General features: G+C 41.7%; 1 protein-coding gene across 3 annotated transcripts in view; it reads left to right on the top strand.

The window, feature by feature from the left end:
• LOC139750844 (troponin C) overlaps positions 1-18,450 on the top strand; it is a 209,430-nt gene that overhangs the window by 62,468 nt on the left and 128,512 nt on the right. Inside the window, exon 6 of one of the 3 annotated variants that reach the window (XM_071665630.1) lies at positions 1,725-2,884. The exons of 1 other annotated variant lie outside the window; for it this stretch is intronic. In XM_071665630.1, the coding sequence (XP_071521731.1) occupies positions 1,725-1,750 (26 nt within the window). In that variant the 3' untranslated portion in view covers positions 1,751-2,884. Of the gene's footprint in view, positions 1-893; positions 2,885-18,450 lie in introns of those variants that run through there. One more of the 3 variants, XM_071665632.1, reaches the window with a different exon arrangement.

Raw genomic sequence — 18,450 nt, 5'->3', positions numbered from 1 at the left:
TATCGAGCAAAGGACTAGGAAGTTCTTTAATGAAATGCTCTGGCCTTTAACAATGAGTGTGGGAAAGAGAATACACTGTTCAAATGCACAATATATATATATATATATATATATATATATATATATATATATATATATATATATATATATATATGAGAAATACTTAAGAGGTGAGTACTCTCATGTTAAGATAGAGCAGTTCATTGACACTTACGTAGTTTCTATTAAATGTTTTTACTTATGCCTGACCCAGCTGATTATTCAAAGAATACATTAAGGCAAAATATCAGCACTAAAACCATACATTTAAAACAAATGAAATCACTTGAAGTAATAATATCATTTAGAGACTAAAGTAAAATGATTAGCATTTATGAACACGTTATTCTCAATTGGTTATTCCAAGATCTTTATTCAGCACTAATCTAGGAGTCAGTAAACTGTGTGGTACAAAATTCTGCTTCTATGAAACAGTCACTTAAAACTTATCACAAGACACTGACATTATCTTCTGTCACATCAAGAACTTTTGACAACAGTGAAGCCAAGTTCAACCTATTGCTTACAGACGTCGATGAGGACTGGTTACCAGAGGGTCACAATACACTGCTTTATGTCCTCAGTGTAACCTTAGAGTCTGACGGTGCCATTCTGTATTCGACATCTGTTCACTGTAGTCACTGCTGAGCTATGAAAGTCCTTCTCCTTCAAGTCTTCACTGATAGGAATTTAGTTTTTTGTTGTTGTTGATAAGAAATAAACACCCCATTAGATCTTGCTCTTGTAATCAGTACAACACTCTAAAGATTAAGAGAAATGTCTATACTGACCAGATCTCTCGACACACATGCCTGTCCCTTCCCTCTGATCTTCTCTTTCCTTCCGTTTTTCAGAGTTCATGACCATGATGGCCGGATAGCTACCTTCACTCTCCCTCTCTCACTACTCCCTTACCTGGTGATCTCTCCTCGTCCTCCAACTTGCAGCAGGATCTGCCTCACTCCCAACACCCATCTCCTCCAGCACTCACCTCCCCCTTCATCCTCATCCTCCAGTCTCCTTCTCATCTCCTCAGTGTAGAGCTTTAGCTAAATGGCTCTCTCAAGACCCCAGTCTGCCAACCCAGCCATATGTTGTTCCATCCTCGTCCTTCCTGTTGTGGCACGAAACGGCCTCTGCTGGCGACCTCCAGGCAAGGAGTCAAGCAAATGTCATGTATATCATCAGCTGTATCTTTTCTCGCTAGATGGCTCTGCTAACTGTGCAAGTTGGCCGCCGATATACGTGTTTGCCTCTCTCTCTCTCTTTCTCGTTCTCAGTTACGTGTGCTTTGTAATACATCTGCTTTAATGTTTCTCAATTGCAGCCGTCGTCATCTTGATCTCTCACTTGTGTGTGCCTGTGAGACATCAGCTAACTGTTTCTCATTGCAGATGTCGCCATCAGTATCTATCATTCGTCTATACTTGTGGTATATTATGTGTTTAAACGTCCTTCTCTTTACAGTAGTCTTGGCTGTGTCATGTATGTATATGGTAGCTCCTATGTGTCACTAGTGTCTGCTTTAAGACTTAAATGCCAAGATGCTTGCTGTAAGTAACGCGTGGACACTGTCTTCACGTCTCAATGTGCATTAGTAACGATCTTTCCTGTAAGATCTATGGGTATATCTCCTTCACCTGTCTTTATAAATGAACTATACTACTGTTTCGTCTTTATTTCAGAATTCATGGCAATGATGGCAGGTTAACCCACCCTGTCTCTCTCTCCTTCACCTCACCTCTTTCACTCTCCTAACATCTCGAAAAAAAAAGACAACCTTCTCACTTGCTCCTAATTCACTTCAGTGCCTGATTCATCTAACCTGGACCTAACCGCTGCCTGACGCACACAGCAACTACCTTCCTTCATGCTCAAAGGTACACTCACTCGCACCTCCTCAACCCAACACTCCCGTTCTCATTTACAGAGTTCATGGAGATGATGACTGGTTAATACCATCCCCACCACCACCACAATATATAAAAAAAGTAAGAAAGAAAATACACTTGCGGCAACAATTTTGCCCAATTTGTACATGACCCATGTCCTTCCCTACCCTGACCTCATCCAGCGAGCCAATCAGCGTGCACTCTGTGACATCAACATACAGAGGAGCCACTCGTCGTGATGAATGATCATGACGTCACCATGAACTCCTAATCTCACAGCCAATGACGTCCACTAAGAAACCAAATGTCTGTGAGGCTGATGAGCTCTTACATCACAGTGTAAGGTGTGCCTGGTCTCTGGACCAAGTGTAGATCTCTGATGTGACACCCGGGACGACCTTAAGTTACAAACATCCCAGAAAGGCACACATATATAGTGTGTACTGACCATCCGGAGGAACACGAAGACCTTCTAGACCAACAACATCATCACAACACAAGAGAAAAAGAGAAAGAAAGAGAGAGAGAGAGGAGGGGAACTACGTCAGTGTTGTCTTCCGAAAGAACAAGGAGGAAGACGCTGATGTTTCTTCTGTCTCAAACAGTTTCCTGCAGCTGCCAGCAGCAGTATAAGCAGCCCCAGAAGCTGTACCTCCAGCAGCACGAGCAGCTGTACCTCCAGCAGCACAAGCAGCTGTACCTCCAGCAGCTTCAGCAGCTGTACCTGTAGTGTGTATATTCTTTCTCTTTCAGACAGTCAGTCCTGAGGTAACTCATGTTTGTGGGAAGAACAAGAAACAAGTTTGTTTAACTTTTTTCCATTAATGCTAGTTTTATGTTTTATAAAATTCTTATTCTTCCAAGTTTATGTTAACTCAGTGTTCAGAAACGATCCTGCTTTACTGTTATAATAATAATTAATAATAATAATGATAAATAAAGTGTCACAAATGTCTGAGGCTTTCTTATCTTTCGCTCTGGGAATTCTTTATTAGGGGCGAATCAAATCAAGTAAACTTGTACTGTCATACTGAGGAACAGCGATGCTAACTGACAGTGAAGTTATCGTGAGGGACTCCACTGTTATTCAAAGAAATCCACACATCCAGTACAACAATGTTTACGCCCTGGTCAGGTTTACCCTCATATGGTCAGTTTCTTACTCATCCTCTCCGTATGTCCACACCATATCAGCACACCTTCTTCAGTTCCCTCATACATACTCACTCCTCTTACGACGACACCTCTTTCTTACGCCATCACTCGATCAACCTTCCTCACACCACGTATTGTCCCTGAGTATTTCACTTCCAACACATCCACCCTCTTCCGTACCCGTTCGTCTCGGGCCCACGCCTCGCACCCAGACAGCACCTTATGGACGGCTATACCGTCAAGCGTACCCATCTTCACCCTCACGAACAGTGACCTTGCTTCTCCACACACCTTGTGGCTCACTTCAGATCCTTTGATTTCGTCTCCTTCCGTGTCTACTCTCAGGTGTGTAAAACACTCCACTTCCTCAAGGTTCTCTTTATTCAAACTCACACCCCAAACCAACCTACTATTATTCACATCAACCCCTAAGCTTTCCCCTCGTACACACACACACACACTCGCAATTTCTTACTGAAGTCTGCCACTAAAGCCCGTGTTATTACCAGAGCAACTGACTCACCTCCCAGCTCCCACATCCCTAACAGACCGAAGACCAACGTCTCTCTTCAAGATCCTCACATTTAATCCTCTCACCACCCAATCCATAAACAGATTAAGAGCCTCACACTCTTGCAGCACAAATACCTTCACCTGGAACCACTCATCCTCCTCTTTTCCTACTCGCACAAACGACGTACACTTTTGACAAACTCCTTACTGCTTCAAGTGGCTTTCCTCTCACAAGATGCATTCGTAACACCTACCAGGGACTCACGAAAGACATCATCGGGGCAGTGAAGGGGTGCCATCATGGGCAGTGAAGTGGCACACCGTTATGGGCTGTGAAAGGGGCACAACACCAGGGCAGTGAAGGGACTGAACCATGGGCAGTGAAGTGGCACGACACCATCGGACAGTGAAGGGGCACCATCATGGGCAGTGAAAAGGGCACCGTCATGGGCATGGAAGAGCACGACATCATCGGGGCAGCGAAGGGGCACCATCATGGGCAGTGAAGTGGCACACCATCGGGGCGGTGAAGTGGCACGACACTATCAGGGGCAGTGAAAGGGGCACCATCAAGGACAGCGAAGAGGCACAGCAACATCAGGGCAGTGAAGCAGCTCCATCATGGGCAGTGAAATGGCACGACACCATCGGGGCAGTGAAGTGGCACGACACTATCAGGGACAGTGAAAGGGGCACCATCATGGGCAGTGAAGAGGCACACCACCATCGAGGCAGTGAAGCAGCTCCATCATGGGCAGTGAAGGGATACGACACCATCGGGGCAGTGAAGATACAGTGAAGAGACAATATTGAGACAGTGAAAATTCAGTGAAGGAGGAGGGGGAGGAGAAGAAGAAGGAGGAGGATAATGGTCGCCACACAGAGACGCTGGTCGTCCACATACCAACGAGATCTACTGTGATCAGGTTCTGCTTCCTCGCTGGTCATTACAGAAATACAATCGAACTAAAAGTATTAACAAAATAGTCTAGAAGCCTCAAAGTGGCCACATATTTTCTAAACTAGTCAAATTATACACAATGTGCATGTCTTATTATAGTCTGGAGTAAATTCTGAAACGAATGAGAATTTGCGAGGTTTTCCATAATCAAATCAAAATTGAATTTAAAATTATCGGGGAAAACAAGCTCCTTCCTGTTAAGCAAAACATCTTAAAATCATTCAATTCTTAGCGCTTTTGCTTCCTCGTTATCCCTTTTTGCCATTTTACCATAAAAAAAGAATGAAAAAAAGATATTGCATTAAATGACACTTCCACAATGTCCATTTAAACGCGCTGCATTTAAACTTTAAGCAGCAGAGACGAACAAAGGAAAGGTGTTCATATTTTCATATTTCGACACAGTTTAATCTGTTATTCCTACTCTCATCCCTGATGAAATCATCTCTACTGGCGCCGGTACGAAGGCGTGAAGGCGTGAGTGATGTTTCGTTTATAATTTCTGTAACTACTTAATGAGGATTTCATTAATGTTTTGGCTTAAATTAGGACCGTTTTCAGAATCTTTTTCTCCAAAGATTTTGTAGAAACAAGTTCAATATTTACGGTATGGACTTCCCTGAGGTAAGTAACTCACTGTTTTCGAGATGTGTCTAACCTTACATAGTCTTTTAAAAATAAAATAATCTATCCGTAATTTTTCGGTCAAACATTAAGAAGTTTTGCGTGTACGCTTTTTGAACGTATGTCTATTACTGATATCATTTATCATTACTACTGGTTTGATGACTAATAACTTTCCGTACGGTAATATATCCTTAACGGTAACGTAAGCCTAGTCTTCATGACCCTTATTCAAAGCAGCTCAAACACTTAATACTTATCTGGGTAATGAATCATTTGGCGAGGGTTGACTACGACGAACATGACAGTGTATGATGACACACAGGTACACACACATCTCTACGAAGTGTATTTCATAATTGGCTTTTGTGTAAAAAATGTCATTTAAAAACATTCTAGACGTGAATTTAAAGAAGAATTAAGGCTTTTCTTAACAAACATTTTTCTATACAATTCTAATTAATATTACACAATATTCATTAGTCTTTTATAATTACTACACAATTTATTCTGAACTTAAATGGAATTAAAAGCAAAGTTAAAAAAACAGCGCACATTGTATGCATGAAGGAGCTCATGGATCCTAAGTTTTTGTTCAGAAAAAAAAGTAAAATTAGTTAGTAAATACCTATTCAACTAAAAAATGTAATGATCGGTTGCCTATCAACTGCCGTCATGATAAAGTATTATTAACTGTTGTCAAGATTGTTACAACCACTACCTGAAATATTTTCGAACAACTTGTAATTAAGCCCACATACACTCAGTGTGTATATGGCCGTTGAATGATTGATGATTTACCTGTTTAGCTACGCATCGAAATGAGTACTGGATATTAAGTAAATCTGGTCAATAAGGGTTATAATGTGGTCACATAAACAACAGTGGCGTAACGAGGCTTAGGGCATCACATTCTACGATAAATAAATATAGGCGATAGTGGGGAAGGTGAAGAATATCAGGGAGAATATAGGGATACAAACGTACGGGATTTGCTTTGAAAAACAATCAACAAACAAGATAAACCTTCCTCAACCTTCTAACCTGACGAAAATGTCAATAAACAAACAGAGGAAAGGCCGAGCAGCTGTTCGCTCCGCCGGCCAACCTCCTCACAATCTGTCATTCTATACATCACGACGTACCACAGTCACCTTGATATGTTCCTATGATATATCTCTGCTGCTGGAGGAGTTAAGGTATTGCTTCTATCAATATGCTCACCTTACCATTACATTAATTAACTCCCACGTTTTTCCCTGATATGATAACTCACCACTACCGCATAAATATCATAAAATGCAATATTTCAAATCACTCTCCGCAGCTCTATAGTATTTTTTAAATATACAATGTGTTACCAATTCAGATCAATGAATACCTAAAATTACTTACCATACGTAGTGATTTACCGGTGATTTTCATACTGCTCATTGGTGAGGAATAATAAACCAGAAATACTAAACATTAAGAAAAAATTTGACCGGATTGTCCAATATTCACCATACGAAGACAAGCAAAACATTACTACACTACCCCGTTGTGGTACCAACAGGTGGACGTAGCTAGCTTTCTAAGCGCTGCGGGAGCCCCGTCAGTAAGGACTCAATGGACCAGGAAGGTAAGGTATACCGGTAATGAATAAAGAAGTAACGACCTAACGAATGGAAGATGTTTTATGAAACAACATACATTTAAATTTCCCGGTCGTTGCGCATCGTGGCTCCTATAAATGACGACTCAACATATTGATACTCTTACGGCATAGTAAGCCACGTACATATGGCTCTTAATACAATTTTTGAACATGAAATTCGTATTCACGTATACAAAAACCTGTAAAACATCTCTTTTTCTTACCGTGAATGATGAGACGATCAACCTGGCATAGGGTGTTGTGACGTGGCAGGACAGATGAGGTGTCAGGTTGCGTGGTAGAACGCTGGCTACGCAATTTTCCGCGTCCTGACAGACAGCACCTAACGCACACTCTCTCTTGGCGTGCAGCCTCTTCTCTAGAGGCCTATGGCTCGTTGGTTATTTGGGCTCCAGGTCTGTAAACTATCAAGGTCATTTGGGCCGTTAACGTCAAGTTGTAAGCACGAATCGAACACACGTTTCAACACCTCATTCATGGGTTCACCATTGGTCTCACGATCTCACTGCACTATAACCCACTATAACAGTGCATTGCTATACACATATAATGCCAAATAAGTCAAAGAGGCGAGGACGTACGGAACGGTAGAACACCCTACAACGTCAATGTTTCAGACAACACTGACGAATGATGGTAAGATAAGTCAAGCAGTGGTATATGAGATGTGACTTGAGCGCGCCTTCGAGAGGCATCTCATGGCACGCGACCCAACTAAATTGAACCATCATAGAAAACTGAAATTTCCCGTTGTCATAAAAGACTTTTGTGTGGGTATGGATGACTATGATATCTTGGGCATCGTTACCGGACTCCACTTGTAAGTGGTTACATTATGAAGAAAAAGTCACCCTCGACGAGACTGTATCATCGCCAATGGATGGATAGGAGTAGTCTTTTTTTCATTTACATACTGACTGACATGGCAGGAGTTGCACATTCCCAAATCATTAGCACCTCGATTGAAAAAACTAAGAGAAAACGAAGAAGATAATCAGAGTTGAAAGGAAATGTTATAAGAAAAGGGAAAGATGGAAGAGAATTCCTCAGCTTATGAGCTGTACGATGAAATACAGATTTACATACATTAACAGTCAGTCCTCGAGTGCACAGCACCCATACAGCCTCGATGAGGTCCCCCTCTCTCGAAAGGAAGCTACCATTCCCCTGCTTCTGAGTGGGGCGCAACCTCGTTGCTATAGGGGTCCTTGGATTAGGTAACAGAACAATATCAGTTGTGGTTGTGTGTGGTGGTGATCAGGATACATGGATTATTTACTCAGGGTGGAGCTTTAACTATACGTTGCTTATAGAACGAAAGTGAAAGGAAGTTTTTGTTAATGTATAATGCTGATCCGGTGATTCTACTGTGTTCACGTCATCTTTAACATTTAATCTATTCTGGCAACCTAACCTTTTTCCTTCTTATATTCTACCACTACTTGTCTAGTGTGAACGTAGGTTTGAGGATTGTGTCGATGTTTTACCTTGGAGAAAAAATGATTATTATCGCTGTATCTATGTAGTTTTACTCACGGCACCACATGCAGTACAAACCACAATTTTGCACGTACGTATATAGATGTGTAAAATGGTTGTTACGCACATGTGAAGAATTAGAATTTGAAGGACTCCAGAGAAACAATGTTTTGAACAGTTAAGCAGTTCCAATAACCACAGTAAAATCTTATATAATTAATGAACAACACAGTGTGATATAATTGTGTCCATTTAGTATCCATTTGGGATGGATCATCTTACAGCTTAAATCACATAAAGACGTATTTGATCTGTCATCTGTATATTTCTTGAGGATGTGTTTCTATACACAGTGATATTAATCAAAAGTATTAGAGGATTCGTCTGCCGGAATGCTTGTCTTGGGAGTCTACGGAATATCTAATGATTTAAGATATTTTCGTTTCTATTCTACGTCACACCCATGAATTGTTACATGAACAATTACATCAAAGATTCTCAGGGGTAACGTTACCTATTGTCGTACAAGAGCAAGATTTACAGTAAGTAGGCTGCCAGATATCACATTTTGCCATCATTCGAATGTCACAAGAAAGATTAGACTTTCTGAGAATATCTTACTTAATTCTCCTATTGATTCATGAGACTTTGGTGCCGACTGATTTGAAAATGAATGAGAAAAACTTGACCCCTCTCATATGTTACGAATAAATGTATTACCTAAAGCATTCAACAGCTAGAAATGATTGGGAAAACATGCTTTACGTGCTAAGAGATTCTGCCACCGTGAACAAGGTTTGGTATACAAACTAATCTTGTTTATAATCCCACCTTGTGATTCTTGGATGGTGCTGCCATCTGACGGGAACTTGCGCGAGTCCAAACGTCTATAGATGTGGGTTCCTTATACTTTACTACAGCTTGTTTCTGAAATCCACTAAAATTCATCTAGTGTTGTGAACTAAAGACACACTGCAGCTACGGCCATACTCCTCCGTCTTCCTCGTTAAGTAATTCGTTTGTTCCTGAATTGTTTCTACTGTTTTGGTACTGGATTTGCCCACCCATAATAGTTTTTTCAAAATATTGATGGAAAACATGCTTTATATAGATCAATATTTTAGGAAATATGGCTTCTAAACGATAAATTCTGAGATAAAAATTACGTAAAGAATAATATTTGCCAAAAGTGTTGTCTGCGACTGTTCTCATCCATCGTTCTTTCAACTCACTTTTTTCTTTTATAGCAGAGGCGGCGGGGTAAATACAGGTGTCCTCATAAACACAGTCTCATTTCTGATATATATATATATATATATATATATATATATATATATATATATATATATATATATATATATATATATTCCTATGGGTCCACGGGGATGATGAAACACGATAACTTGTGTTTCATTTCCCCATGGACTCATAGGAATATTTTGATCACGCGCAAAATTGTGATCCTTTCCAATATATATATATATATATATATATATATATATATATATATATATATATATATATATATATATATATATATATATATATATATATATATATATATATATATATATATATATTTCTTTCTTTTCTTTCATACTATTCGCCATTTCCCGCATCAACGAGGTAGCGTTAAGAACAGAGGACTGGGCCTCTGAGGAAACATCCTCACCCGGCCCCCTTCTCTGTTCCTTCCTTTGGAAAAAAAAAAAAAAAAAAAAAAAAAAAAAAACCATACACATGTATATACATACGTCCACACACGCAAAATATACATACCTACACAGCTTTCCATGGTTTACCCCAGACGCTTCACATGCCCCGATTCAATCCACTGACAGCACGTCAACCCCGGTATACCACATCGCTCCAATTCACTCTATTCCTTGCCCTCCTTTCACCCTACTGCATGTTCAGGCCCCGATCGCACAAAATCTTTTTCACTCCATCTTTCCACCTCCAATTTGGTCTCCCTCTTCTCCTCGTTCCCTCCACCTCCGACACATATATCCTCTTGGTCAATCTTTCCTCACTCATTCTCTCCATGTGCCCAAACCATTTCAAAACACCCTCCTCTGCTCTCTCAACCACGCTCTTTTTATTTCCACACATCTCTCTTACCCTTACGTTGCTTACTCGATCAAACCACCTCACACCACACATTGTCCTCAAACATCTCATTTCCAGCACATCCATCCTCCTGCGCACAACTCTATCCATAGCCCACGCCTCGCAACCATACAACATTGTTGGAACCACTATTCCTTCAAACTTACTCATTTTTGCTTTCCGAGATAATGTTCTCGACTTCCACACATTCTTCAAGGCTCCCAGAATTTTCGCCCCCTCCCCCACCCTATGATCCACTTCCGCTTCCATGGTTCCATCCGCTGACAGATCCACTCCCAGATATCTAAAACACTTCACTTCCTCCAGTTTTTCTCCATTCAAACTCACCTCCCAATTGACTTGACCCTCAACCCTACTGTACCTAATAACCTTGCTCTTATTCACATTTACTCTTAACTTTCTTCTTTCACACACTTTACCAAACTCAGTCACCAGCTTCTGCAGTTTCTCACATGAATCAGCCACCAGCGCTGTATCATCAGCGAACAACAACTGACTCACTTCCCAAGCTCTCTCATCCCCAACAGACTTCATACTTGCCCCTCTTTCCAAAACTCTTGCATTCACCTCCCTAACAACCCCATCCATAAACAAATTAAACAACCATGGAGATATCACACACCCCTGACGCAAACCTACATTCACTGAGAACCAATCACTTTCCTCTCTTCCTACACGTACACATGCCTTACATCCTCGATAAAAACTTTTCACTGCTTCTAACAACTTGCCTCCCACACCATATATTCTTAATACCTTCCACAGAGCATCTCTATCAACTCTATCATATGCCTTCTCCAGATCCATAAATGCTACATACAAATCCATTTGCTTTTCTAAGTATTTCTCACATACATTCTTCAAAGCAAACACCTGATCCACACATCCTCTACCACTTCTGAAACCACACTGCTCTTCCCCAATCTGATGCTCTGTACATGCTTTCACCCTCCCATATAATTTGCCAGGAATACTCAACAAACTTATACCTCTGTAATTTGAGCACTCACTCTTATCCCCTTTGCCTTTGTACAATGGCACTATGCACGCATTCCGCCAATCCTCAGGCACCTCACCGTGAGTCATACATACATTAAATAACCTTACCAACCAGTCAACAATACAGTCACCCCCTTTTTTAATAAATTCCACTGCAATACCATCCAAACCTGCTGCCTTGCCGGCTTTCATCTTCCGCAAAGCTTTTACTACCTCTTCTCTGTTTACCAAATCATTTTCCCCAACCCTCTCACTTTGCACACCACCTCGACCAAAACACCCTATATCTGCCACTCTATCATCAAACACATTCAACAAACCTTCAAAATACTCACTCCATCTCCTCACATCACCACTACTTGTTATCACCTCCCCATTTGCGCCCTTCACTGAAGTTCCCATTTGCTCCCTTGTCTTACGCACTTTATTTACCTCCTTCCAGAACCTCTTTTCTCTTGACCTCCTGTCTCTTTCTTTTATACGTCTCCCACTCCACTGCATTTTTTCCCTGCAAAAATCGTCCAAATGCCTCTCTCTTCTCTTTCACTAATACTCTTACTTCTTCATCCCACCACTCACTACCCTTTCTAATCAACCCACCTCCCACTCTTCTCATGCCACAAGCATCTTTTGCGCAATCCATCACTGATTCCCTAAATACATCCCATTCCTCCCCCACTCCCCTTACTTCCATTGTTCTCACCTTTTTCCATTTTGTACTCAGTCTCTCCTGGTACTTCCTCACACAAGTCTCCTTCCCAAGCTCACTTACTCTCACCACCCTCTTCACCCCAACATTCACTCTTTTTTTCTGAAAACCTATACAAATCTTCACCTTAGCCTCCACAAGATAATGATCAGACATCCCTCCAGTTGCACCTCTCAGCACATTAACATCCAAAAGTCTCTCTTTCGCGCGCCTGTCAATTAACACGTAATCCAATAACGCTCTCTGGCCATCTCTCCTACTTACATAAGTATACTTATGTATATCTCGCTTTTTAAACCAGGTATTGCCAATCATCAGTCCTTTTTCAGCACATAAATCTACAAGCTCTTCACCATTTCCATTTACAACACTGAACACCCCATGTATACCAATTATTCCCTCAACTGCCACATTACTCACCTTTGCATTCAAATCACCCATCACTATAACCCGGTCTCGTGCATCAAAACCACTAACACACTCATTCAGCTGCTCCCAAAACACTTGCCTCTCATGATCTTTCTTCTCATGCCCAGGTGCATATGCACCAATAATCACCCATCTCTCTCCATCAACTTTCAGTTTTACCCATATTAATCTAGAGTTTACTTTCTTACACTCTATCACATACTCCCACAACAGTTTCAGGAGTAGTGCTACTCCTTCCCTTGCTCTTGTCCTCTCACTAATCCCTGACTTTACTCCCAAGACATTCCCAAACCACTCTTCCCCTTCACCCTTGAGCTTCGTTTCACTCAGAGCCAAAACATCCAGGTTCCTTTCCTCAAACATACTACCTATCTCTCCTTTTTTCACATCTTGGTTACATCCACACACATTTAGGCACCCCAATCTGAGCCTTCGAGGAGTATGGGCACTCCCCGCGTGACTCCTTCTTCTGTTTCCCATTTTAGAAAGTTAAAAAATACAAGGAGGGGAGGATTTCTGGCCCCCCGCTCCCGTCCCCTCTAGTCGCTTTCTACGACACGCGAGGAATGCGTGGAAAGTATTCTTTCACCCCTATCCCCAGGGATAATATACATATATATATATATATACACATACACACACATACACACACACACGCACATATACACACACACACACACACATACATATATATACATATGAAAAATGTAAGAAACAATTTAGAAAACTGAAACTTCTAGCTTGAAATGAAAAGAAAAAAATGAATGTCACATAATGGTTCAACCTCTGGCTATGGAAAAAGGAAATGTTTAATTTATTTACACAAAAGTCAATAGTAGTTCTCATCAATTTAACCACTGTATCAATAAGCTTCAATGTCTAAGCTACATTTTTTCCAATTTCACTATTTTCTTGTCAAAGCACCATGTATGAAAACTATCACTCCAGTAACACAACTATAAACATTTACTTCCCCTTTAAAAAAGTTCTGGGGAAGTCTGTCTCGATACACTGCGGGACACTCTACCACCTGGCGAGGTTTGTGTTGCAATGGTTTTTGATTCACAAACGTAGTAGCATCACTGGTGGCCAAGGTAGTTCCGTTGGCGAAGAGGAGCTCATGAAACATGTCGGAAAGCATGCTACTGCAGGCAGGAGCGAAGGCCAATTGATCTCCAAATGTCTTTGACTTCAAGGTCAAAGACATTTATATATATATATATATATATATATATATATATATATATATATATATATATATATATATATATATATATATATATATATATATTCCAGCCTAAGCCAAGAACCAGTGCATCGACCAACTTCAGGGGTAGAACGCACATTAGGTGACCTGTGAACCTAATCTGCGATCAAGAGACCAAGATTCGAACCTAAGCGGGTTCGACTACCGGAGTCCGGTGAATGTGCCATAGTCAAGTTACCCGCGACGCCTCAGAGGTCCACTGATACAAGTGATCCAGGAGCGACAACACTGAGGAAAGTTTCTCTGTGAATGACTACGAAGAACTTTTATGAGCAGAGAGTAACTGGCTCAAGCTATACTCGTCATTGGCATTTACTTAATGCAAGAGATATGGGGTCTTACCCTGTAGTCCACAAAAGGATGAAGAAATAAATAAGCAAAACCAGCGATATCTGCTCCTAATTGTGATTCAAACGGACGATATGATATTACATACATGGTGAAGGTGGTCCACACACGCCTCAGGCCGTCTCTAAGTGGTCCACATATGTAAAATGGCTAAGAAACCTCGTGGTAGAGTATAACTTGAAGTTTGGAGTAAAATGAAAAAGATTCAAAGACATACACAGTCAGACATAAACACACATATGTACGTACAGGGAATACATGCATACATGTAAACATACAAAACAGACATAGACTCATATACTGTGGCTTAAAAACATACATACAACAAAATATACACATACATACATACATACATACACCCATGCATATGCATACAAAGCTACACACCTACAGACAAACACATAAACATTTGCGTTCATGTAAACACAAAACACACACACACACACACACACACACACACACACACACACACACACACAAAGAGACCGGATCACAGGGAGACAGTCTGCTGTAGGTAATGGCTGCTCTAATTTCTCTGCTGGTCTTCTGCCACAGGTATATTTTTGGAAGGGACAGGTTGAATTCCACACTGCTGGCCAAAATCGTCCGCCCAAGAAAAATAAAGTTCATTGGCTTGAGTAGAATTCAGATTTTCCTTACTGAGCACGACGCCTGAAGCCAGCAGCCAGAGTGTGAAAATATGGTCATAACAAATGAAGTCAGCGGCATTAACGAATGACGTACGAGATGACGTACTACCGGCTGATGGCATTAGTGTATGACGTGAGGGGCAGCGGTTAATGCCACTGAGAGAATACCTCAACGTTATATCTTAGAGTTACATGAGTTAATGTGAGGATTTCTAGTTTCATTAACCCCTCAGTGTTTCTCCGGCGCAGGAGCTCGCTTCTCGACTTGTATGGTTGGTTCGCTCGCCTTAAGGCTTTTCGACTGCCAGGGTCATTAACGTCGTTATAATCACCAATCGAGGAATTACGTTTCCTCCACCTATGGCTCTTAACGCCTGGGAACTCTGTCTTGAATTCGCGGGTCGTCAAATACCTTTACGGAGTCATGTAAGATCAAGCTAAGGCTACTGAGCTTGTACAGGTTACTAACTACTTTTACTGCCTGTAAGGATTAAAATCCTTCAGATTCCTCCTAGTTAAACAACAATCGTCCCTAAAGTTTCTGCAAGAGTCGCGCTTACATGTCTGTCCCTCTCACTGAAACAAGTACTACGCAAGTCTGTCTCCCACACACCAACATTGAGGCAGGGAAGCTCCACTGGATATGGGCTGAGGTGAGTCACTGCAGCCTACTTACAGGGACGAACAGAAGTCTAAAGCTATGCTGGACCTTTATCCCCCAAGTCTAAGATTGACGCTTCTTATTCTGGCGTCTCTTGCAACAGAGACGGAGCGTATCGTGGCATGAGATTCTTCCCCTCGTCTAGAACATGCCTTCATAAATGAAAATTGTCTCCATTTAACTACTTCTTTAAGTGACAGATGTTTCTGCTCTGGAGTCATGAATACCCCTAGCTTCTTACCCAATTTATCCCTTCCTTCTTTTTTTCCGTTCCTGATCAGTCTAGAGCTAACTGTCCAACTGATGAAGTCGCTTTTTTCAGCATCGTATTTTCTTGTACAACTTCACCTCAGACGTTTCCACACCTAGTCCTCTCTTCCCCACCCTCCCATCAGTGAGCCTAAGCCCACTTCTGTATTTACAATGTAACTGTATTTACAATGTAACACATCTTCCGAGAACTCTCACAGTTCCAGTGGTCAGAGTGTATGGTCCACATGGCTTACGTCCTCTGTGCCCTAAGAAGTGTGTCTCAGGGTTTGCTCCGAACCTCGTTTTCTTATCTTGTCTCTTTCTAAAAATCTAAATCTTGAGAGATGAGACCGTTCTAACCCTTTACTGCTCCAACGCTCTCACTTCTGTTACTTCCAAAGTCTTTGAAACTTTCCTGAACTCTCACTTTCTTAAACATTTAGAATGTTGCTCACTTCTATCGTATTACTAATGCGGTCTGACGGTGCACGGTTCATTGGTGATCTCTCCAATGTGGCTCTCCTCTGGTCTCCTCCTCTCAGGATTTTCTGGTGAATCTTTTCTTGTAGTTCTCGGCATCTCAGTGCATGTGACAGGGTGTGGGTGGTCTTTGCTTTCTAGGTTTTCTTTCTTTGTGTTTCTGCTTCTCTCTGTTCTCTAACGCCTGGCTTCCTCTCAAGTCGTTCATTAATGGTAGACCTTGATAGAGTGACTCCTCCTTGATGACAGTGGCGTCCCTCAGGACTCTGTCGTATCGCCTAATCTGTTTCTCCTTTTCATAAATGATCTTTGTTCAACCGCTAACCTTAATCACTCTAAGCTTGATGATCTCACCTAACCTTCTTCATCTCACTTTTCCTCTCGTCCTCATCCCAATACTCGTTCCTCTTCTTGCAGCGAATATAACACCTTTCTTTAACTCAGATCTGGAAAGCATCTTGGAATGGGGAAGCAGTGACCTGATCAACTTCATTAGCTAATAACGCATGTTCTACTTATTCTTTTCTAGATTTTACGTTTCATTCTATCAAATTTCAAAACACTCCAAAGCAACATTGTAATAGCATAAACAATTTGGGCATGATCATAAACCTCCTTAATCCTGGAAATATCAAATGTTTTTAAAAAGCTGGGATATTATACATGTGTCGAACTATTCTTCTTCCAAGCCGCTTTTCCAAATCCATGGGCTTCCTGCTCTCAAATCTGGGGTGGGTCGCCTTCGATCCCTCTTCTTGTGAGAATGGAATCAAAAGCCTTCTACTATACTGACTTCTCTAGTATCATGGTTACAGGACCCGTTTGACCAGCACCTAGAGACACTGGCCTTCTCGATGGAAGGTGGAAGACAACTCTAAGGTAAAGTCAGGAACATTGTTACATAAAATCTGGAAATATTTTTCTGGACGACTTAGATAAAGGTGCCACGTACCTCACTGAACCTACAGATGCACCAAAGGAATCATAACGCTCGCTGGATGCACCAAAAGAATCATGATGCTCGCTCTTCATTCCTAAGGGAATGCTTCAAGATACAGGACCTGATACAGAACCTGTATCATTATCTACAATCGCGGCACAATTCTGTACCTTCTGTAGCAAGTGGTGACCAACTCTCCCGGATTATTCTCCGTTTCAGCTTCACGTGGTAGGCATAATAGTAATATACTGGTGGAAATAGCCTTAGTGAAGAAACAGTAATCCAGAGAGGACTAGAAAATTCGAAATAACTTATACGATTGTCAAGAAACTTTAAAAGATGTAGGCAACACGCGCGTAAAACCTCCCTCCTTTTAATGTACAAATAAGCAGTTATAAATAGACACAAGACACACAAGGTAAACGAGTACAAATCGTCTGTGCAATAATGGTTTAACGACAGTCTTACCACCACCTCTGGTGAGGTAAGACCCCAACAATAACCACAGCAGCAAAAAAGTTTTGGCACGAGATTACATGTTAGACACTGGCTACACCACGTGGAGTCTGGCTCAGGTATATTCACATAAAGCCTGGCTCTGGTATACTTACATGGAGCCTGGCACTGGTATACTTACATGGAGCCTGGCACTGGTATACTTACATGGAGCCTGGCACTGGTATACTTACTCAGGTATACTTACGTGGATCCTGCCACAGGTACACTCTCGTGGAACCTGGCTGTGGTATACTCACGTGGAGCTCAGCTCACTTAAACTCGCATGAAATATGGATTATGCATACTCACGTTGAAGCTGGCTCAAGTATACACACGTGGAGCCTATCTTGGGTATACCGACGTGAAGCCTGGTTCTAGTATACTCAAGCGGAGCCTGACTCGGATATATTCACAGTATAATAGCATGGCTCATGAAGGCATTTGCCACGGAAACAAAGAGCAACGCACGACACACTGTGCCGCAGTCAGCCCGAACATCACGATACGGTTGTGTGGTAATGTCATTCTCGGGTAGGTGGGTTTCCGACGGTCAGATGGGCTGCCACAGTCAACTGACGAGGAGCCGTCCGGTAGCACGAGGGGGGGGGGGGGGGGGGGGGACACACAGGTGCACCTCCTCCTCCTCCTCCTCCTTGCGTTGATGGTCGGGCTCTGACTGAGGCTGGTCAGTTATGAATGTCATCTGCTTACATTTGCCTCTTGTGCATGATTATCTGGTAGCAGGACTGCAGGAAACGTAGCCAAGA

Source organism: Panulirus ornatus, chromosome 10 (genome assembly GCF_036320965.1).
Source record: "Panulirus ornatus isolate Po-2019 chromosome 10, ASM3632096v1, whole genome shotgun sequence".
Taxonomy (NCBI): Eukaryota; Metazoa; Arthropoda; class Malacostraca; order Decapoda; family Palinuridae; genus Panulirus; species Panulirus ornatus.
This window is presented reverse-complemented; position numbering and strand designations above follow the sequence as displayed.